The sequence below is a fragment of the Cnephaeus nilssonii genome (genome assembly GCF_951640355.1).
Source record: "Cnephaeus nilssonii genome assembly, chromosome: 1".
NCBI lineage: Eukaryota > Metazoa > Chordata > Mammalia > Chiroptera > Vespertilionidae > Cnephaeus > Cnephaeus nilssonii.
Window position 1 is genome coordinate 48,551,788 of NC_137072.1, and position 23,330 is coordinate 48,575,117.

General features: G+C 47.8%; 1 protein-coding gene across 4 annotated transcripts in view; it reads right to left on the reverse strand.

The window, feature by feature from the left end:
- Nucleotides 1-649: 649 nt before the first annotated feature.
- NFKB1 (nuclear factor kappa B subunit 1) overlaps nt 650-23,330 on the reverse strand; it is a 129,131-nt gene continuing 106,450 nt past the window's right edge. For all 4 annotated transcript variants that reach the window (XM_079774498.1, XM_079774497.1, XM_079774500.1 and 1 more), the window contains 9 exons: nt 19,189-19,303; nt 12,580-12,781; nt 11,901-12,070; nt 11,463-11,565; nt 8,206-8,330; nt 6,746-6,812; nt 6,256-6,428; nt 5,054-5,234; nt 650-1,511 (listed from right to left, as the gene is read on the reverse strand). In XM_079774498.1, coding sequence (XP_079630624.1) covers nt 1,357-1,511; nt 5,054-5,234; nt 6,256-6,428; nt 6,746-6,812; nt 8,206-8,330; nt 11,463-11,565; nt 11,901-12,070; nt 12,580-12,781; nt 19,189-19,303 — 1,291 coding nt within the window. In that variant the 3' untranslated portion in view covers nt 650-1,356. The remainder of the gene's footprint in view (nt 1,512-5,053; nt 5,235-6,255; nt 6,429-6,745; nt 6,813-8,205; nt 8,331-11,462; nt 11,566-11,900; nt 12,071-12,579; nt 12,782-19,188; nt 19,304-23,330) is intronic.

The window sequence follows — 23,330 nt, forward strand, 5'->3', positions numbered from 1 at the left end:
GTTATATGGAGCCGCCATGGAAGTGGGTGTGACCTGCGTGACCTCTCCGCAGCTGAGGCCGTCTGCCCAGGGTGCTCCCAGCGGCTGGGCCCACAAGTCCCCTGTGAAAGAGGGATCTTGGTGGCACATCCCCGTGTCCACCACAGCACCTCATGCACTTCTCATTTCTCCGCTCCCTCATTTCCAGTTCTTTGAGCGAAGAGCAGTTCTGCAGAGCGCCGCGCTGCAAGGTTCCTTGTCCAAGGCCCTCTGGGATGCTGCAATTCCAATCCTCTGTGCACCACGAAGGCATGAGAACACCCTGGGGCGTGAGGAGGAGACTCGGGCAGGAGATGGGGAAGGGGAGGGGATCCAGCCCAAATGGAACGAGCCAAGCAAGGATTTAACAAACCCAAAGCTTTCATTGCCAGTTAGCACACTCTTCTTTTGAGAATTTTATTTCTAGATCAAAATATTGACTGTCCAGGGCAGTGGTCGGCAAACTCATTAGTCAACAGAGCGGCAAACCGCGACTTGCGAGCCGCATGTGGCTCGGGAGCCGCAGTTTGCCGACCACTGGTCCAGGGGAATGTGAATGTGAAAATCAGGCTGTGGAATGGTCCTGTGGCTACAAGAACAGTATCTGTCTAGATCCAATAAGACGAGGCCATCCATTTGCTTTTCCTTTTATTATAAAAGTAAAATAAAAAATAGCATTTATAAATCCAACATTTTTTTCTTTTAAAGTATTTGATCTAAAAACATATTTACAATAGCAAAATGCAGAAAAAGGGGGAAAATACCATTTTCAGCACTGATTGTAACCATGTTTAAATATTGACACGTACACGTTCTTTTTCAAATCACAGAGATAAACCACATTAGAAAAAGCAGGAAGCATTTTTTAATTATACACTGACCCTCATTTCAAAACACCCCATTTAAGATATCCTTGATAAAATATTAAGAATTCTCTTAATCCTTAATCTGAAAGCACAACTGTGCCGTGGGCAGCTAGAGAGAACGCCGGGTGGGGACCGTTAGCCTTTCAGTGACAGCGGGCGTGCAGCAGAGGGGCAGCGGCGATGACAGGAAAGCAGCTGGTAAGGCCCACAGGCGCCCCCCCCTCCCAGAGGCACCAGCCCCGCCCAAGGCTGTGGCTGCTAGCTGCTCTCTGCCAGGGAGCCGCACTGACATTCACTCAAGAACCAAAAGAGGCAGCCAGGTTTCTCTCGGAGGCCTGGGGTGAAGTCCAGAACCACCCAGGCCGGCCGGTGTCCCTCCAAGCACCCCGGGTGCACTGTCCCTTCCTTTTTTCGGCAAATCCAACGGAACTGCAGACCTTTGCTGTACAGGGCGTGGGAAACTGCCAGCGGGCTAAATTTTGCCTTCGATAGGTCCTTCCTGCCCGTAATCGTGGGGCATCTTGTGAAGCGTGAGCAGTGAGCTGCCGCCGGTCAGAGAGTCTGTGAAGCTGAGTTTGCGGAAGGACGTCTCCACGCCGCTGTCACAGATGCTGTCGTCGCGCTCGTCTGAGGGGGAACAGCAGGGAGTCACTAGGGTGCAGCTGGGAACCAGGCCAGCCTTTCCTTTCATACCTTTCCTTCCAGCCCAGCTCAGAGTTTCGACCGAAAAGGCATGTGGGCTGTTTTTGCCCATTAGCTTCTACAAGTCACTACATTCCACCTACACCGACGGCTGCCACTGCCGTTCACAGTGGGGTGAGGGGCCAAGAGCACCCAGAGTAATAGAAAGACTGTGAAGATACCAAAACTGTGAAGATACCAAAACTGTGAAGATACCAAAACTAGCCAAATGTTTTCACGTCTCTCTTACAACCTAGTCTCATGTTTATCAGAATCCTTTCTGAATTCTCTTGACTCAATGTGTCCCTTTCTTTCTTAGAAATCAGGTGTATTTTTCCAACCACTGTATTACCTATTTTATAGCCGAAGTAGGGGAAACTGCTGAAACTAAGCAAAATAAATTGGTGAAAGAAGCAGGAACTAAAAATAAGAGTCCCTTTCTGGACCTCATACGCTATTAAGCTCTATACACTGACTCAAAAGAAATTTTGGTAGCAAAAAATAAAGTGATTTTGATGAAAATGAGTCTATACGGGACAATTAGGTCAAAATCTTCTTGTTGAGAAGTGTCTTTATGGATTTGAATGAACAATGTGAATTATTTCCTATACAGAGAGAGTGATCAAAGGAACAGAAGTCTAATATACCTGAATCAAAATGCCCTCTTATATATTAAATTCCAATATTAAAATGAAGACTCTAATGGCAGTGACATGGCTATTGTCTTGTTACTGACGGACTTATCCAATCATCCAATCTTTATTGGGTTTCTCTTATGCGTTGGGAACTGTGAAGTATTTTAATAATAACTACAAATCAAGGGCTTCGTAAGGGCTTTTTCATACATAGTACCCACTCCTTTGTGCGGAAGGAACATCAGGTCATAAGGCAGCAGATGTGGGTTGTTTTCCTGGTGGTGACATTATTCCTGTCTCGACCCCCCTGGAAGGGCCCCCTGACAAGGTGACACGGGTGCCAAAACTGAGTGGCCAGAAGGAGCAAGGCAGGCGAGGCTCTTTGCAGGGAAGGGGAAGAGCAGGTCCCACGGCCCTCAGACTGGGTGGGCTAGTGAGCCAGGGGAGCGCAAGGACAATGGAGCAGCAGGCAGAGGGGTGGGAGGACGGGCAGAGGGCAGCCACGTGTAAAACAGAGAACGGATAAAGAAGGGACTTGCCGCCGAAACCGGTTTGGCTCAGTGGATAGAGAGAGCGTCGGCCTGCGGACTGAAAAGTCCAGGGTTCGATTCCGGTCAAGGGCATGTACCTTGGTTGCGGGCACATCCCCAGTGTGGGGTGTGCAGGAGGCAGCTGATCGATGTTTCTCTCTCATGGATGTTTCTAACTCTCTATCCCTCTCCCTTCCTCTCTGTAAAAAATCAATAAAATATATTAAAAAAAAAAAAGGAAGGGACTTGCCTTTACTGCTCAAAGCCTCCAACAGTGCTAAGCACACAGGATGTGTGCAGTGAAGATTTGTTGAATGGGTGAATGAATTGGAGAGTATACAACAGGAGTACCACAATCTCACTAAGGTTTTAAAAATAGGTTTCTATTGATTTTAGAGAGGAAGGGAGAGGGAGAGAGAAAAACACGGATGTGAGAGAGAAACAGTGATCAGCTGACTCCTGCATGCCCACTCCTGGGGATCGAGCCCCCAACCACGGCATGTGCCCTGACGGGGAATCCAACCCGTGACCTTTTGGTCCATGGGACGACGCTCAATCAACTGAGCCACACCGGCCGGGGCTCTCACTAATTTCTAAAACTCCCTGTTGTGTGAAGAATGGACTGAAGGGAAACGGAAACTGATCAGGAGCTGCCGCAGGAATGGAGACAAGCAGTGACAGGGGACTGGACGAGGGTGGTGGCTGCAGAGAGGAAGAAACGAGATGGCTGGCTGTATGGCGGTTTGGACCAGGGCGCGTTCATAGGAACGCTTAGGCTTTTGTCTGGGCCTCCTGGAGCGTGGCAGTGCTTCTGACTGACATGGCCAATACTCCGTTCAAGTGGGAACAAGTCTCCTGTAAGTAAGGGCAAGTAAGGAGGGCCCAGGACTGGGCTCTGGAGGGCTGTTACTTTAAAGGGGGCGTGCGGAGGAGGCACCGAGGTGTGTGTGCTGTGGGAAAGCCAGGAGGGGAGACTGTGTGAAGCAGGGGGGATGGCCAACTGGCATGTGTGCTGAGAGCAGTGGAGAAGACGAGAAGGACGGTGAGCAGGTGACCAGATGCTGGGCATCATGAGGTGAGCAGACCTGGTGGAGGGGGGATGGGTCCGACTGCAGGGCCAAGGGGAGGAGAGAAGGCGGAAAGAACACCTCTGGGAGGCTCTCCTGAGCAGCTCTGCTGTGTGGCGAGCAGAGGGATTGTAGATAAAGGGGAAGTGGGATACAAGGAGTGCTTTTGTTTTATTTGGACAAATGAGGGAAACCACAGCATGCTTGCTCGGTGATCCAGTGGGAGGGAGAAACCAGGAGTGCAGGGGAAGGGATGCTGGGGGTGGGAAAGAAGAAGCATTAGATGGGTGCTTAGAGAGTGGGAGAATAAAGGGAAATACAGGATTGTCGGGCTGTGAGCGAGTCCATCACGTTACATGTTTTATGTGGCTGACAGGTAGAGCCAAGAGCGATGGGAGATAGGTCTGTGTCCTGAATGTGGGGGAGGTTGAGGGGCTGGGATAGGGGGGGAAATGAGATGTCCTGAGTGGGGGGGAGGCTGAGGGGCTGGGATAGGGGGGAAGATGAGATGTCCTGAGTGTGGGGGAGGTTGAGGGGCTGGGATAGGGGGGGAGATGAGATGTCCTGAGTTGGGGGGAGGCTGAGGGGCTGGGATAGGGGGGGAGATGAGATGTCCTGAGTGTGGGGGAGGCTGAGGGGCTGGGATAGGGGGGGAGATGAGATGTCCTGAGTGGGGGGGAGGCTGAGGGGCTGGGATAGGGGGGGAAATGAGATGTCCTGAGTGGGGGGGAGGCTGAGGGGCTGGGATAGGGGGGGAGATGAGATGTCCTGAGTGTGGGGGAGGTTGAGGGGCTGGGATAGGGGGGGAGATGAGATGTCCTGAGTGGGGGGGAGGCTGAGGGGCTGGGATAGGGGGGGAAATGAGATGTCCTGAGTGGGGGGGGGAGGCTGAGGAGCGGGGGGGGGGGAAGCAGTGCCCGTGCTGTTCCCCTGCATTTCTCTCTCCATCTCTTTTACATTTAAAAGATAAGAGAAATACTATTTACCTTAACCACCCACATGTTGTTTTTAGGATTTGCTGTGAACCTAAGTAACTCACATGTAACTGTGACCATTCCTGGGGACAGCCCTTTACCTGAGCAGTGGTGTCAGGAGGGCAGGAGGGAGAACTGTGAGCCCCGGGCAGGCGGGGAGGAGACAGACACCGGGACAGGATATCCAGGAGATAATGGTGGGGAGGACAGGCTGTATCCCAAGCGACTGAACACACTGGCCTGAGAGGCAGGAGAATATCTCAACTGCTTTGTTCTCTTTACCTATCTGCTGTCTCGTGGAGGCGGGTGAGAGAGGCCGGGAGTGGGCCTGCGCGGCGGTCTTCGCGGGGCCGGGGGCGGCCGTGCCCGCGGTGCAGGAGGCGGCCTGGATCACCTCGATGGCCTCCGTGTAGCCCATCTGTCTCAGGGCCTCCAGCAGCTCTCTTACTGTCCCCCCAGAGACCTGCAGGGGAGAAAGGAAGGAAGGGCATGCTCTTGTGTGAAAACCGGTGCAGGGAACAGCCAGGCGCGGTGAACGCCACACCACACCCCTTCCCTCTCCAAGCTGCTTCCTCCTCCACCAGAGCCAGGTGGTCCTGGAGAGGTCGGCGCAGAGGGCGTCTAAGAAAACGCCGTCTCTGAGTCAAGTTTCCTGTTTCAGCTCAAAGCACTCAGGAAATTACAGAGAAGTGCTTTATAGTATGGGGGGCGGGGGGCAGGGGGAGGGGGAGAGAGGGAGGGGGAGGGATGTGTGTGGGCCGAGGCAGGGAAACCACCTCGAGCTAAGTGTGAGCAGTGTCCCTGTGGAAGCTGAGGCCCTGAAAACCACTGAGAAACAGGAGCTATCAACCCAACTTTCCAAAGAAAATAATTTCTCCCCGTGTTTTTTGATCTTTTAGTTTTAGAAATGAAAACGTCACCAGGTAATGGCTCCACTAGGAGTGGCCTCACAGAAAGCGGATTCCATGTCCTGATACGGGATCAGGCACGCTCTTGGGAGAGGAAAGGCATGAATACTGATTACAGTCTGTTGTGTTTATTTAGGGACATCAGCGTTCTGTGACCATCCTGACACTCTAGGTAGCATTTTCAAAAAATTCCTTTAAAAAGAAATTCATGTTAGAGAGGGGGAGAGAGAGAAGCGTTGGTTTGTTGTTCTATCGATCCATGCATTCATTGGTTGTCTCCTGTAGGTGCCCCGATGGGGATTGAGCCCGCAGCCCTGGCGCATTGGGATGGCGCTGCCACCCACTGAGCTACCTGGCCCAGGCCCTAAGTGTCATTTTTGCATAAAATCTCCAGGTATCTGGAAATAGCGTTCCAGGAAGGAGGGTTTTAAACTTGGCCGGGGCCACCCTCAGGACATGGGTAAGGATGGATTTTCTTCTTTATAATCAAGGGAGAGGGAAGGGGCTGTGCCCAGTAGTGACATCAACAGAGCAAAGTCAAATACACATGGTTAGCAAGGTCAGGCGATGTGTTACCTCGTAATTGTCCATGAGAGTTTTGGAAGGAGCAGGACTCAGCCGGAAGGCGTTATTCAGTATCCCCAGCCCTAATTTCTGCGCCAGGGTGGCCCAGTTTTTGTCTGGATCGGGAAATTCTAGCAACTGGTAGAGCTGCAACTTTGCATCTTCATTCAGCTGCTTCATGTCTCCTGAAGGAAACGGAGAAGAAACACGGCTGTCCGGGCTGAACCGGACACTCTGGAGGGCGGGGTGGCTGCCACACCGCTCACCCTCCAGTGCCCCCTGGAGGCCACCAAGCTCCTTTCCCGGAGAGTCCGAAGAAGCCCCGCTGAGCACCAGCCGCTTGTGCTTCAGCAGATTACAACCGGCTACTCCCTTTCATACCTCCAGGACCTTCTGATTCTGAAATAACCACTGTGCCTTTTACAGAACATCCGGATAACGCCAGCTCTCCCCACCCCCTCCAAGTCACGGTGTGGGGACAGCACTGGCTAAGAGAACTCACCTTGTGCCAGTAAATCATCAGCTGTAAACTCGGGCTCATAGGGTTTCCCATTTAATATGTCAAATACCTGGTGGGAGAAAAACAGGGAACAACTGCACATTAAAGGGACCACAAGGGAATTTTTTTTTTTTTTAATTAAGAACTCAGCGTGTCCTTCTAGGGAGGCTCTGGTACCCTGAAGATGGAAGAGTGGAGAGAGCAGTCAGTGCCATGGCCCAGGGTACGCGGGCCCTTTGGGACTTCGGGGCGGGAGGCTGTTCCACAGGAGCTGTCTGAGAAGGGCTGGAGGACGTAACCCAGCCTCAGAGAGAGCAAGGGCCAAAGGCAGTGCAGGCGGCCACGCCAGCCATGTCGTGGTCAGTCATTGGTCAGTGAGGTCTCCTCTAGAGCTGGGGTGTGGGGGGCTGCCCTTCCTCAGAGCTGTGCAGCTGTGTCCCCTCGCTGACCCCCTCCCTAGGAAAAGGCTTACGAGAAGGAGTTTTATAAACTTGTTCAAACAGAGGTACAGAAATGCTCATAAGGCCTGGTATTAGCCTTCTAGCCTCTACATTCTAACTGAGGGGCCAGAAAAGTCTTAAGTTAAAACTGAAAAAAATCCCACAGCGATAGAGGCCTTTCTGTGTCCTCTGCAGTCACGGGGCTGCTGGCTGCCCCGGGGAAGGAAGGCTTGGGTCACTGAACTGGGTTATCTTTCTGCATTCTGTGGCGAGGCTTCTGGGAAAGCCAGGTGCCGACGTAAAAGGAGAACCGTGTGGTCTCTGCCGGGGCCCTCGGCCCAATCCGCGCGGGCCGCAGGAGCCGTTTTTGGATGTGGAGCAGCGCCTCCCAGAGGAAGCCGATTTCGTTGTGTTGGAGATCTGTGTGCTGCCCACCTCCTCCCTCCGGTTCTTCTCACCGGGCCAGGAGGACCTCATACCTGCTTTTCACCTTCAGGTCTCAGATGAGTGGCGCTTTGAGGAAGGCTTTAAGTCTGTTTACTCTGTTCATATTATTGAACTCCTCAGAAGACTCCCCGGTTTCCTTCTACGTTGGAGAAATCACTTACCAAAGTTCAAGCAAACCATAGCGTTTATTCTAGCTTCAGAAATGAAGACGGAGGCAATCCTGGGGTGAGTTCAGAATGGGTACCTCCTAATGTGAATTTTGTGTTTTCTCTGGTCTAACCTCTCTCACAACTTAACTCGGATCAGATTAGGCATATACTTCACACTCAGAACTCTGCTGACCTAGATCTCTCATGGATAAGCTTTTCAAGATAAGCACACAGATTGTTGTTGGGGGCATACATATCTCCACACAACAAAACCAGCTCTTGATAAGGAGACTTTCTTAAAAAACAAAAGGCAAGGGCTTTGGAGAATAAAAACCCAGGCAGACCCTCTGTTCTTACATTCCTGAACATTCAGCTCCCACCCCCACCCGCCCCCCGGAGCTGCCATAAACACTGGGGCTATACTCACCTGCCAGTTGGTGGCCATATCGAGAGGTGTGGTTCCAGGCACAACCCCTTCATCATCTCCATCCCTTTCCCACGAGTCATCTAGGTCATAGAGAGGCTCAAAGTTCTCCAGCAGGGGATCTGCTCCTGCGAAGTCAAGTTACACAGCATTAAGTAAACCCAGACCTCTTCAACTTCCAACTGCCTGCAGGGGTCAGATTATATACATATATAAAACATTACTTATCTATACCAATAAAAGGGTAATATGCTAATTAGATCGGATATCTTCTGGACGGCCTTTCGGATGTCCTTCTGAATAAAGCCATGGTGGCGGGGCCGAGGCAGAGGCAGTTAGGGGCAATCAGGCCGGCAGGGGAGGGCAGTTAGGGGGTGATCAGGCTGGCAGGCAGAAGCGGTTAGGGGCAATCAGGAAAGCAGGCAGGAGAGCAGTTGGGAGCCAGCAGTCCTGGATTGTGTAAGGGATGTCCGACTGCCTGTTTAGGCCCGATTTCATGCACCGGGCCTCTAATATATATATTTCTACAGAAATATCCAGAGACTGTCTCTTAAATTCTAATTTATTTTGATTGTCAAGGTATCTGATACATCCATGGACACTTTTAAAAAAAAAGACTTGGAATACTCTGACTCTCACACTTAACTCCATAGGATAGACTGAATGATGCATCTTTAATTTAGGAACCAACAAAGGCAGTTTACAGGTGCTTGGGCGCACCCTCAGGATGAGAGTCCTAAAGTTCACAACTATGTGCATGTCTCAACTTCCTCCCCTAGTTGCTCAAAAGAACAAAGACGCTTGCTGTCTAGTGACAACATGTTCAGTTTTATTCTTGGGTACAGCATGCCAGGGCCCTGATCACTGAACAAAAACACCAAAAAACACCTCTGCTAGGATGGATAGTGACTGAAGAATTTACGGCTGATCTTAGAAAATCTAGTCTGTTTCTTAGCCCACAGCAAGAAAACACCAAGAGTAACTCCAAGATTAGAGCTCAAGTTATTTTTCAAAGTCTTAGCAACTCTTTTAAGGAGAGTTTAGCTTAATGTCTCAGGACAGCATTAAGTGAAGCACACCCTTATGGGAGGAGGAACTTGTTTTTATCTTGCTGGGAGAGCATGTGACTTGTGCTAACTGTAATAATAGGGAGTGCTAGATCCAGAGACATAGAAACATGGAACAGACTGTCGAATCTCAGAGGGAAGGCGGGGGTGGGTGTGGGTGTGGGAAGTGATTAACCAAAGAACTGTATGCATATAGGCATAATCCATGGACACAGACAATAGTGTGGTCAAGGCCTGAGGGGGGTGGGGGGGGGGAGCTGGTGAGGGCTAGAATGGGTCCATGGAAAAAAAGGGGACATCTGTAAATACTTTCAATAAAGATTAAAAACATAATAGGGAGTGTCTCATGAGAGTCCAAGGAGAATCTTGATGCTATTTCTTATTTCATTATCCCAGTCCTAGCCTGATGTAAGAGGCAGTGCCATCTGACAATGAAAACAATGGAGAAATTCAGATGAACAATGACAGGACCAAAGACCAGAGGAGCTGAGCTATGTAGCTTCCTTAAGTGACCTTCTTCAGGACTTTGAGCCCAAGACTAAGTTTTTCTTTTTTAAAAATAATTCTTCATTGTTGAAAGTATTATGTGTGTCCCCCTTTTCCCTCTAGACCCCCTCCCACCCCTCCGCCAGCCCCAGGCCCTCACTGCCCCATTGTCTGTGGCCATGGACCATGCATATATGCATACAAAGTTCTTGGTTAATTACCTCCCCCCCCCTACCTTACCCCCTCCCCCACCTTACCCCCTCCCCACACCTTCCCTCTGAGAGTCCACACTCTGTTCCATGCTTCCATATCTCTGGATCCACTCTGTTCAACAGTTTATTTTGTTACTTAGATTCCATATATGAGTGAGATCATGTGATACTTATCTTTCTCTGACTGACTTCTTTCACTTAACATGATACTCTCCAGGTCCAGGACCAGGTTTTTCATCTGAGTTTCCTCATTTATCTACTAAAGACACTGCTCCTTGAAACTCCTCCCATGGGATACTGAGCATTCAAGATAAAGCATTTTTGAAAGGGTTATAGCTTCTTGCCTGAAGGCATTTCTTAAATACAACCACTGACTTACCAAACTAGAAGCTTATTCAAGAGAAAGTTGAACTAGACAAAGAATAGAAAAGGCTGCTGGGATGCTTGCTGCCGAAGCCAGCACATTTATTTGGGATATGATTTTACTTGTCAGAAAAATGTGGTGCCCCAAAGAAATTCCTACATCTTTCTAGACTCAGCTTTTTAAGAAGATATTTAATCTGCTCTGTTTTCTTGAATTAATAAAGCATTTCCTTTCTAAAAATTTTTAATAACCTCTCAAGTAAATCTGAACTATCTGGGCAGATATGAAATACCAATTTCATTAAATAGACTTGGAGATTCTAAGTATTCAAGGTACTAGAGATTCAAGAATGAGCAGGACTAATTTTTCTATACTTCATAGGAGTAGAGGATTAAATGGAATAACACCTGCAGATCCTTGAGACGGTAGGGAGAGAAACATAGTAGGGAGAATAAAGTTTGGAAGTTCAGACTGTCATAGCTCAGTCATAGCTATGTTCAGTCATAGCTCTGCCAGTTACTGGGACCCTGAGACTGAGTTGAAAAAGTTTCTCTAGTCTGTTTCCTCAGCTATAAAATGGGATAATACTGATGGGATTTGTCTCGAGATAGTGCATGTGCAATGCCTAGCACAGTGCCTGGTACAGAGTTAGGTCAATCAATGCTACTAATTTTTAGTGCCTCACACATGATAGTACTCAATATACTATCAATACATGTCCCCTTTGTTTTTTCCTCTTACTTCAACTTCTAAGAGCCCTTTCTTGCAAAAGGAAATCTTTAAATTATTTCTTATACCAATACGTTCCTCCTTCTGGGGACTCCTGATGTGATGATACTGTACTGCTCAGAATTCTAGAAGGAATTAAATTTGTGTTTAAGATCTGTTGTCATGGAAGTCCACTAAACAACCCAAACCCACGACGAACGGGTGCATTAGAGAGTAAAAACTGACACGACGCTCAGGACGAAGCCCAGGATTGCTAGTGCGAACCGCGCTTTGTGGCCGTTACAGTGAGTTGCGCCTTGCAGCAGCAGGTCTGTGGCTTACGGAAGGCGACAGGGCTGCCGGGCTGCAGCTGGGTTTGCATTGCTGACACCATTTTCCACAGCGGCCTGCCGGCGGCCTTACCTGCTGCTTTGAGAAGAGCTGCCATCCGGGTGGAGCCTCTCCCGGCTGCTATGTGCAGGGGTGTCGTTCCATCATAGGTGGTACTGTCTACGTCGGCATCACCCTACAACCCGGCCCACACAGCAAATGGTGAGTTGAAGGTGCGCTCGCCCCCCTGAACCCCCTCCCCCCCCCCCCCGCCCCGGTCTCATGGCTCCTTGAGTTGTATTCCTCGCCCAGGTGCCCTGTGGGGCAGGCTCTGCCGCTGAAATAATCCCCAGTGCGAGCTCCGGGGCGGGGCCCACGGGAATGTCTGAAGCTGCGGCTCTGAAGCCTTGCGTAGACGTGAAGTAAGAGTGGAATGTAGGGAGAAAGGCTGTCACCAGCACCGTTTTTTGAAAAGATTTTCCTAAATCGCCCTTGGCATTTAATGCGAAGGCAAACAAGGGCATCCTTTACCTCCAGGAGCAGACAGCCGGCCAAGGAGATGTTGTCGTGCTCCACAGCCAGGTGCAGCGCGGTGCGGCCCGACTTCTGCTCCTGCGCGTTGACATCCGCCCCTGCGGCCACCAGCAGCAGCAGGCACGGCATGCTGCTGCTCATCACGGCTACGTGGATGGCGTTCAGACCTGCGGCCCGAGCACAGGGACTGTCACGGGGCGGGAAGGCGGTCCCAGGACGGCCCTCCCTGCAGCTGAAGGAAGTGACAAGACTGACCCACAGCGGGGAAGGCTGGCGGGTGGCAGCACGTCTGGTGCTGAGGGAGCCTCTGTTCCGGCCAGTCTTTCCAGGCGCTGTAAGTCAGCTGTGGTACCTGGAAACCCACAGTCTCCTTTTATGGTCTCAGGAGACACCGTGGGCAAATAAACATTCTCGGAGTAAATGATGCTTTCTCCAGTTCACGCCCAGTATTGTCGGGCCTCTGCTCATTCCTTCTCCTGACTAACTCTCCCAAGTCATCTCTGAAGGAATCGGCTCTGGTGAGCAACAGAAGTCCTCACAGAGATAACTCCAGGTGACTAAGGTTAAAAGCACTTCAGGTGCAAATAAAATAATAGCTCACATTTATCAAACACCGACTAACTGTTTAGAACGCAGATAGCGACGGTTATGCCATGATGTGTGAGTTTTCTCTTACCTTCCCCGTTGGGGTGGTTGATCAGTGGAGCTGCCTTCCTGTGCTTGAGTAAAATCCCGAGAATCCTATCCTGTCCTTCTTTGGCAGCAAGGTGCAAAACAGAGTTTCCCAAGCGGTCCAGAAGGCTCAGGTCGGCCCCAGCCCTCAGCAAGTCCTCCACCACAGCCTCCTGCTTGGTGATCACGGCCAAGTGCAAGGGCGTCTGGGAAGTTGGAGAAGGGGCAGGAGATAACACTGTCAGCAGCAAGCACTTATAACCCATGGGCTTGGCAGCCGTGATGGCCGTGGGTCATTTTTCATTCCCAGATCAGCTATCTCCTCACCTTTGCAAAGGAATTACTCCCTGCCCCCTATCATATAGGAATGAAGTATATAAACTGGACTTTTAGCCACGTATTAAGATTATTTTTCCATTTACCATTCTGAATAGCTTTGTTGTTTCTCATTCCAGCTTACTGATTGCTGATCTATTAACTCATTTATTAGTAAATTTAGTATTCTTGAAATTCTAGGATTCTATCTTCAGCTTATAATTCCACATGTTAACAAATCAAATCAAGGCTACAGTTTTACTGAGGTTTAAATGAACCACTCAACAGAAACCAATGAACAAAGGTACTGTTATATTGATATGGGAAATAAATTTGTTAAATTAAAAAATATTGTTCCATGGACTGGCTCCATGAGATCAATCAACAGAACTTTCTAGACCCCATAAAAGGTATCAAAGGATTATCTACTTTATAACTTAGACAACAGCACCACCTCACTAAGAGAGCTCAGATGAACAAACAAGCTGACCTGCTGAAACCTACTAGGCAGGTAAAGAATCCGTGTAAGTCCCCTGCCCATAAGTAGGACCTCAGCGAATGCAAATATTTTGAAAACTGGGTGTTTTAAATATGCATAGGACAAACAGAATCACAAAAGTATCTTTCATAGAACTGAGGTCAGAGAATAGCAATCTATCTACCTACCTACCTACCTACCTACCTACCTACCTATATATTTTAAAAATATATTTTTATTGATTTTAGAGAGAAAGGGGGAGGGAGAGATAGAAACATCAATGATGAGATAGAATCATTGATCTGCTGTCTCCTGAATGCCCCCCACTGGGGATCAAGCTGCAACGTGGGCATGTACCCAGACCGGGAATTGAACTGTGACCTTCTGGTTCATAGGTCAATGTTTAACTGCTGAGCCACATTGGCCGGGCAGCAATATGTTTTTATACAAATCAGTCTATTTCACAGGAGCCTGTGAAATCCAGCCTGTCTAGTGACAATGCACTTAAACTTCCCTCTCAGTAAGCAGCTACTGTAGCAGTGCCAGCTAGAGGTCCTGGCTGGTGTGGGTGCCCACAGCACGTGGGAACTTGGATGGAAGATCTCAGCTGTCTAAGTCTCAGTTACACTGATTAATACAGTAGAAACAGACAGGACATTTTGCCAAATTTCCATCCCCACCCCCCTTTTTTGGGTCTTTTAGGACTATATCATGGCTTGAAATGGAATGATATCCTCAAAACTTTAGGTATGTAGGCTCTTGGCTAAAAGCCTTCCTCTTGAAAAATAAATAAGTAAATAAATAAAAGCTGTTCATTAATCAGAATGCTATTTGGGGAGACGGAAAAAGAAAATAGAATGAAAATAGAAAATCTGAAATGGTAAGATCTTATATCATTCAGAGATTAGGAATTATCTGTAGTATCAATATAATTCTTTTTATCTTTTTATGTTGTGCTATTTTTTTTATTATTGCTTAAAGTATTACAAAAAGTAGTACATATGTCTCCTTTTTCCCCCCATTGACCTTCTCCCGGTCTCCCCTACCAATTCTTTTTCATATCATACAAATTCTTTACCATAAGAGAGGAGTTGTTTTGTTTTTTCAAAGTTTTATCCCATGGTCCCACCAAAAGTTTTCTGTGATATTTCAGGCTCTAGATCTTAAACCCCAGGATTATGTCTTACACCATCACACAATATGGGGACCCAGGAATCACACAATATGGGGACCCATAAACAGAGAAGTTATGCTATGCCTGTTGTCATGTGGACGTATGCAAACATTCCTCGAACCAAGCAGACAAATGCCCCAGCAGCCCAACCCCTGCATGTATGTCTGAGAGATACAAATCCACAGCGGGGCCTGGGTGAGGACACTGATCGCAGTATCGTGTACGGAGGTAGGAAGCAAGAAGCTGGCTAAGTGTCCACTGCTGGGAAACAGGTACATTACAGGTGGAAGATGGACACTATGGGGTTCTCCTCAGGAACTAGAAACAATAAACCAGCTCTGCCCACAGGTGTATGGGTGAGTCCCATAAACAGAGAGGGCAGAAATCTAGGGGCATGTATAGCACAGTCAATTTTGCATTTAAAAAAGACATTCATGAAGAACTATGCGCGCGCGTACACACACACACACACACACACACACACACACACACACACACACGAGTACATGTAAAACTGAAGCCCAAATAAGATCTGTGGATTGTATCTATGTCAGTTTCCTGGTTTTGATACTGAACTATAGTTATGCAAGATGTTACCATTGGGGAAACTGGGTGAAAGGTACATGGGACCTTCCGGTACATTTTTTGCAACCACGTATGAATCTATAATTACATCCAAGTACAAATGAAAGGAAAAGGTTAATGCAGAGCAGGATCCGTATGTATAATATACTATAGACTGTATATGAGAATATACTAAAATATCTACCTATTAGGAATTAAGCTATATAAACTTCCAGTTTTAAAAACAGTCATGGGGATGTAAGTACAGCACAGAGAATATAGTCAAAATCCTATGTAATAGGGTAATAAAAGGGTAATATGCAAATTGACCCTAAGGGTGGAATGACCAGATGACCGCTCGACCAGTCACTATGAGGTGCACTGACCACCTCTCGGTCCCTTTCCCCGGCCAGCAGGCTCCGATTGCCTGATGGAAAATGGGGAACCGAGGGTGGGTGGTGGGGGATGCAGGTGGCGCCAGGCTAAGGCCCCCACCCCACCCATCGCCCCACACACAGAGGGCAACCTGCGGCAGGGTCCGGCCAGCAAGTGGGTGGGAACAGCCAACCTATCGGGCCCATCCCCCGGCGTCAGGCTCTGATCACCTAATGACGAACAGGGAACTGGGGTGGGTGGCAGCAGTGGGCAGGGCCAGCTGTGGGCAGCAGGGGAAGATGGCTCTGATCACAGGCCAGGCCTAGGGACTGTACCCACACATGAATTTAGTGTGCCAGGCCTCTAGTGTTGTAATAACTATGCATAGTGTTAGATGGGTACTAGAATTTTCAGGGTGATCATTTTGTAAATTTATAAATGTCTAATCACTATGTTATACACCTGAATTAGTGTATGTCACTATAATAGCGTATAATAACATATGTCAACTGTAATTGAAAAATGGTGTATAATAGTATATGTCAAGTATAATTGAAAAATAAAAAAAATAAAGCTTATATGTTTATGTAGCTGATACATGAGAAAATACTTACAAACATAATAGTTCTATTTGGGGGTGGGGCTGGGAGGCTTGCATGTTGTCAGGGAGGGCAACTTGGGATTCTCCAAGGAATGTACATCCTTCTGTGCCTTTTTAAAAACTATGAATATATATTATATTTATCATAATTGAAAACATAAAAAATACAGGCACAAAAATCCCCACTAATGTTTTATAGGAACATATGCAAATAAAACAACCCACATCAAACACACTGGAGTGAGAGGAAGGGGGAAGGAAGTAGGGTTGAAAGGGAATAGATTACAGAAGTATTTTCAGAAAAACCTTAGTTCTATGGACTTGGATTATTCTGCGTGTGTCTCTAGAGGGTGGGTGGGGAGAGAGATTTGATCATGACAGATGGCCACAGAAATGTACTAAGATTAGAGAAAGGTATTTTGGGAGAATGTTTAAGACGATTGCCAAATAATCCAAATTACTTAGAGAATTGCTCAATTTCTCATCAAGAATAGTTAATAGAGAACTTTTACAGTAGCTAAGCAAGAGTCCAAAGTCTCAGTGGTTTCTAGCTCTCAAATCGAAGTTGCTGTTGGGTGTGTGTTTGAGATGTAGAAAGCATACAGGGGGTCCAGAATCTTTGCCCACTAACTAAAGTAGTGGGAAGGGAGGGAAAAAATAGGCCTGTATTCTCTCGAGAGTTCCCGAGTCAGAAGGCTCAGAAGTGGGATCGCTAGGTCAAATGGCAGTTCCAATTTTAATTTGAGGAAACTCCATACTGTTTTCCATGGTGGCTGCACCAGTCTGAATTCCTACCAGCAATGCACTTACTGGTAGGGTTCCTTTTTCTCCACACCCTTGCCAGCACTTGTTTGTTGATTTATTGGTAGTAGCCATTCTGGCAGGTGTGAGGTGATAACCTCATTGTCATTTTAATTTGTATCTCTCTGATGGTTAGTGAGGTTGAGCATTTTTTCATGTCACTTAGCCATCTGTATGCCCTCTTTGGAGAAGTGTCTATTCAGGTCCTTTGCCCATTTTATAATTGGATTGTTTGTCTTCCTTTTATTGAGTTGTTTATAGATTTTGGAAATTAACCCTTTATTAGATGTGTCATTGGTGAATATGTTCTTCCATACAGTGGGTTCCCTTCTCATTTTGATGATGATTTCTTTTGCTGTGTAGAAGCTTTTTAGTTTGATGTAGAACGACAGATCTCAGAGGGGAAGGACGAGGAATGGGAAGAGATTATGTGAACTTGTATGGATACATGCCTAGCCCATAGACAAAGACAGTAGTGTGGAGAAAGCCTGGGGCTGGGTGGAGTGGGGCAAAGGAGAGGGGGGATGGGGGACATCTGTAATACTGTCAACAATACAAAATATATATTAAAAAATAAGAAATAAATACAATTTTTTAAAAAAGGCTCAGAAGTGCCACAGGTGGTGGTTTCAGGGTTTTGTCTCTAGCACACTGGAGTCTCAATATATGTAACCAAATGATCGAGTAAGGAGGTTAGCACATAATAAATCCCAACTACGGATGCTATTGTACTGTGTCCTTTGCAGGTCCTATTTATAAACAGAAAAGCAACTCATTCCCTGAATCTGACCTACAGGCAGCGAAGTTCGCAGTCTTTGAAAGGAGGACCGCAAAGTGACAACGTCCGGTACCTAGTGTGACCTGCACAAGTGGATGGCGAAAAGGAACAGGCATTCCAAAGCCTCAGCGAATCAAGCTTTATGGCCAAATGACTTTCCAAATACTAACAACCCTCAAGTGGTATGGAAGATACTGAAGAAGACATCCTTCACATGTAGTGTATCTGAAATTAGACCTCACCCTGGTTATTTTATATCATGAGTCAGTGAGGCATCCCTAGCTTCACTTGTCCTTTGACATGAAGCCCAGCAGCCGAAGAAGCCTTACGCCCAATGGGAACTTGTGGTTTTGCCTTCTCAGGAAACACTTATTCACAGGTAAAAACCCATTGACAGCTACATGTACTAGTAAACATTTTAGTACATTTGCTTTGAGGAAATAAAAAGGATTCATATCATCTGCTTTAAAAATTGACAACTAGCCCTTTATCATGTAAATACTTGTATGTGATCGCTGTCTGTATTTTCAGTGAGAGAGATGCTTGACTCAGGCATCCCAGCACACCATCTAGGCCAAGGACTGGGTAGTCACTGTGGGTTGAGTGAAGGCAGGGAAGAAACAGGACAGCTGAGCAGGGGTGAGACCAACAGACTGGGACAGACCCTGGTGGGGCAGGACAGCATCCAGGGGAGAGCGGTGGGGCAGCCTGGAAAGTGGAAGCCCCCTCACCCCATGCCAGTGCGTCCGTAGGTCCCTTAGCCAGGGAGGCTGGCCCAGGTCTCGGGGCTCCCAGCACCCAGCACCCAGGCTTTGGTTCTGCCCAAGCAGTTTTACTCTTTCCTCGCTGACATGTGCATGCGCTCGGCAGGCAGCCTCAGGAGGCTCCACCTAACCTCTCTCTGCGCTCTGAAGGCCTCTCTAACGGAGTTCCTCATGTGGCTTCTGAGTCCACTTTGAGCTGTCTTTCTGTTTTTGAAAGACATTTTTTCTTCCTCAGGCAGCCTTTTCATCTTTTTGTACTCTGATTGCATCAGCACCTTTTGTTTGATATACATGTAATTTAAGGGTTGTCAAAATGTGTTTCAGCAGACTTCAAAATTCTCGCAAACTATTGGCTTTGCAAACTTAATCTTTTTCAATTTTATTTTTCTTGACAGACGTGATGCATTTATGCTAGGTTCTCCCTCTAAAATGGATGGACTCTTTGATGGCTTCTAAAGTTTAAAGTTCACCTTCCTGCAGCAGCTGCGACCTTTCACTGTGGGGTGATGGCTAGTACACCAGATCAAAGCATCCTAATTCATTAAAGAACATTCCTGAGTGATAGGCTTTGAGGATCTTACCTGCAAAGATGTTTTGTTGTATGTTTCGCTACTGCTAACATTATTAGAAATAACACACACACCACACACACACACACACACACACACACACACACACACACACACGCGCGCGCGTGTGCGCGCGCGCGCACGGATATACAAACCATAGCTTTTTCATTTGAATCCCTGATAGTTCTGCTTACCTGGTAGAGGTCATTCCTCATGTTGATAATGTCATCCAAAACCAAACCAGACGTGACTTCCAGCAGATCCCTCACAAGCTGAGCATGCAGGTGGATGATTGCTAAGTGTAAGACACTGGAACAAAAATATAATGGCAACAATCAGCTAAAATGTAAATGGGAAAAAAAAAGATTTCCAAGATATGATTAGACTTGGAGACTGCATCTGGCTCTCATACCTAGTTTTCTTTAGCTCCCAAATGTTCTGAATCGGTAGCATGTCTGAGTCTGAGGTGGGGTGCTCTTCTGCCTACCCAGGGCTCCTACACTCACTGACGGTGCCTGCCTTGTCTCTGGGGGCTTTCAGGTTTGATACTCCCCTGAGGCGGAAAGGCACCTGGGCTTCGAGGCAGAGAGCTGAGTTCAAATCCCCACTCTGCCCCTGTGCTATGGCTTCAGGGCACTTTCTCCTCTAACTTTCCCTGACAGGTAGACAATGCACGTAAGGTGCCTGAACTTGGATCTGTTCAGAAAATGTAGCTACCTCACCTTGCCCTGCCATCCTGCAAAGTACACTGTGGTGGCTTTTAAGATCTTCTGAAATCCTAAGAGGAAAAAATGAAGTCAGGCTTTTAATGAGTAGAAGACTCTTGAGGCAAACTTTTTAAAAAAATATTTTTATTGATTTCAGAGAGGAAGGGAGAGGGAAAGAGAGATAGAAACATCAATGATGACAATCATTGATCAGCTGCCTCCTGCACGCCCCACATGGGATTGAGCCCACAACCCAGGCATGTGCCCTGACCGGGAATCAAACCGTGACCTCCTGGTCAATAGGTCAATCAATACACAACCTTGCCAAACTTTTGAAGGAACACTCAAATGTGTTTCTCCCTCGCAGATACTCCCTTGGCCTGAAATGGTTTTGCTCCTCTCTTCTCTGCGTGGACGGTGTCTCTCCATCTCATACTCCACTTCAAACCTTACCTCCTTGGAGAAGACTTCCCCAGCTTCCTAGGCAGAGAGAGTTGTCTCCTCTCGAGTTTACCACTTGGCTGCACAACTACAATTTTCTCTACATCGCTCTCCCTCTCCGGCCTCGAAGGCCGGTTCTCTCTGGGTCAGCCTGACAGGCCTGGCACAGCCTTATAGTTTAGGCACTATAATAAGGATGACAGAGGAAACCTAGGAGCTTACATGAACAAGGTAAAAAATGTTGGCAGTTGCCAAGCATCACTCTATTTTCTTTTAATTGTTTAAAAAAACACCTTATTATTAAAATTAATTTGATAACTACTGTTTTGTTTAGAGAATCTATTTACCAGACTGCTAAACACCTGACATACATTATCTCCTTTATCGTAACAACAATCGGACGAGATAGGTAATATTATCCCCATTTTTTAGGTGATGAAACGGAGACTCATAGGTATAACAGAATTCAACCTGGGTCACAGAGCTAGAGTGGTGAAGCTGGGATTTAAGCTCAGGTCAGTCTTGCGCCGACGTCATCTCTTAATCCTGTTTTAGGGGCACGTGCGCATTGCTCTGAAGGGTTGTAGGTGAACACCTAAGAGGATGAATACGCTAGAGTGTGGGCAGACTGATGCAGGGCACACTCAAAGTGTCACACGGTGGCAGTACATCCGTGGTTTGAAGCACCGACTGGATCTGCTCTAATATAAAGATAATAGGTGTCATTTCACCCAGGCCTTTTTCTTAGCAATAGCAAGGGTATCAGCCTTAGGATTGACATTGGCACAGGAGGGCCTCAAAAACTAAGTGTGACTCCATTACTTGGGAGAGATTTTTTCAATGAATGGTTTCAGAGTTTCACTATTGTCTCTTGAAATGAGAGGCTGGAGGGAGACTTCTGAAAAAGGCCTGAAGTCTGACGCAGGCATGATGCACACATACCAAGAAAAAGGCCACACTTCAAAAACGGCCTAAAATTTTCCATGTGCAGCTCAGCACTTCACAGCAGAAGTAACTTCCCCTTCCTCCCCAAATCCTCACACCCTCATGGGAATTTCCCCAATACCAGAAGTTTTTATTACTTTGTGTCTTTATTGTATTTTCTGTGATGACTAATAGCCACAGGATTCAGATTGTTAGCTGCATATGACAAGCTCAGTGAAAACAAGAGACCTAAGCTCTGAAGGCCAAAAGGTATCCCTTGTCTACATTCCTTTGGGGACTCCTCTTTGGTCTCCCCAAGTCTCAGCCCTCTGGCCTCTGGCTCTGTCAAGCCCCTGAGAGCCTGCTTGCATGGGTATGTCTGGGGTCCTCGGAGGGGACCCTAAGTCTTGATTTCCTGCTTGGGCAGGGAAGGCCACCTCCTCAGTGCCTCCATAGATACCCGGAGTCCTGACACGTGTGTCTGCCTGCCCCTCAATGCACCCACTTCAATGCATGCGCCTTGTACCCTTCCCACAATCCTCCTTCTCACACCAGCGGCCTCTTTTTAACTGGTATGTGCTCATCTTTCTTAGGCTCATCAGTTCAGCAGGTCCCTAACAATGTCACTGAAAATGCTGCTGTCCTGCCGTGGCTCACTGCTTTCTCTTGTGGTTATACGCTATTGAGTGCTAATCGGAGAACTTAACCCAGTTGAAAAACATTCTGCTGCTCATGGCATTACACAAAGAAGGGTGCACCGGCTCCTCTCATACTGTATAACAAGGCCAGTGGTTATACCACATCCTTGGTTACGCTGCAAGGAATGAGAACAAAGGTCTCTGAAAACCTGAGATTGGCACTTCCCTAAAGCACTGGGTTCGGTTTTTAAGCGGAGGTTTAAAACGCAGCACTCAGGAGCCCTTTCACAGAAAAGGATTTCACTGTCAACACTATTTTGGGAAGGCTTTAGATAAGGCATTTGATTTGAATCTGAGGGCTGCTGTCTTGTTATTTTTATAGGCTGCTGAGATCATTTTAGAAGTCTTAGTGAGAGGACGAAGAGAACCGTTTTAGAAAGAAGCCAGGTGGCTCTGCAAATACAAGCCCAGTCACAGCAGGAATGGGAGGCATGGTGTTGGGAATGTTAGACTCCCGAGCAATGTGGGTTAGAGCGGTCATGAGCCCGAGCCAGTCACAGACTGGTGACCATTAACAGAGGCAGTAGAGAAGGAACCAGTAACCAGGAAAGAATGACATTTGCGTCTTAATCATTTTGTTGTTATGCTGTCTTTTTTTTTTTTTTTTAAAGACTACAGCACCCAGAATTTCTTGGCTGTCTCCCATCTAACTACTAGCCAGGCCTCACCCTGCTTAAGCTTCCCAGATCAGACAAGATCAGGAGTGCTCAGAGTGGTATGATCATAGGATGTGATGTCTTTATTGGGCTTTCTCTTGAGTAACTATCATTATAAATATACTGTTGGGATAACAAGTGCTTTAGAGATTTGGTAGGACTACATTTTATTATTATATTACTAGAGGTCTGGTGCATGAAATTCGTGCACTGGGGGGTGGTGTCCCTCAGCCCAGCCTGCACCCTCTCCAATCTGGGACCCCTCGGGGGATGTCCGACTGCCAGCAGTTGGACATCCCTGTCACAATCCAGGATTGCTGGCTCCTAACCGCTCACCTGCCTGCCTGCCTGATTGCCTCTAAACGCTTCTGCCTGCCAGCCTGATCACCCCCTAACTGCTCCCCTGCTGGCCTGATCACCCCCTAACTGCTCCCCTGCTGGCCTGATTAACACCTAACTGCTCCCCTGTCGGCCTTATCACCCCCAACTGCCCTCCCCTGCCAGCCTGATCTCACCCCAACTGCCCTCCCCTGCCGGCCTGGTCACCCCCAACTGCCCTCCCCTGCCGGCCTGATGACTCCCAACTGCCCTCCCCTGCTGGCCTGATCTCACCCTCAACGGCCCTCCCCTGTCGACCTGATCTCTTCTCCAACTGCTCTCCCCTGGCAGCCTGATTGCCCCCAACTGCCCTCCTCTGCTGGCCTGATCTTGCCCCCAGCTGAACTTTCCTGCCGGCCTGATTGCCCCTAACTGCCTCTGCCTGCCTGATCACCCCTAACTGCCCTCCCCTGATGGCCTGATCTTGCCCCCAACTGCCCTCCCCTGCAGGCCTGATCTCGCCCCCAACTGCCCTCCTCTGCCAGCCAATTTGGTTATGATTGGTTGTTTTCTATGCTAGTCAGAATCAAAA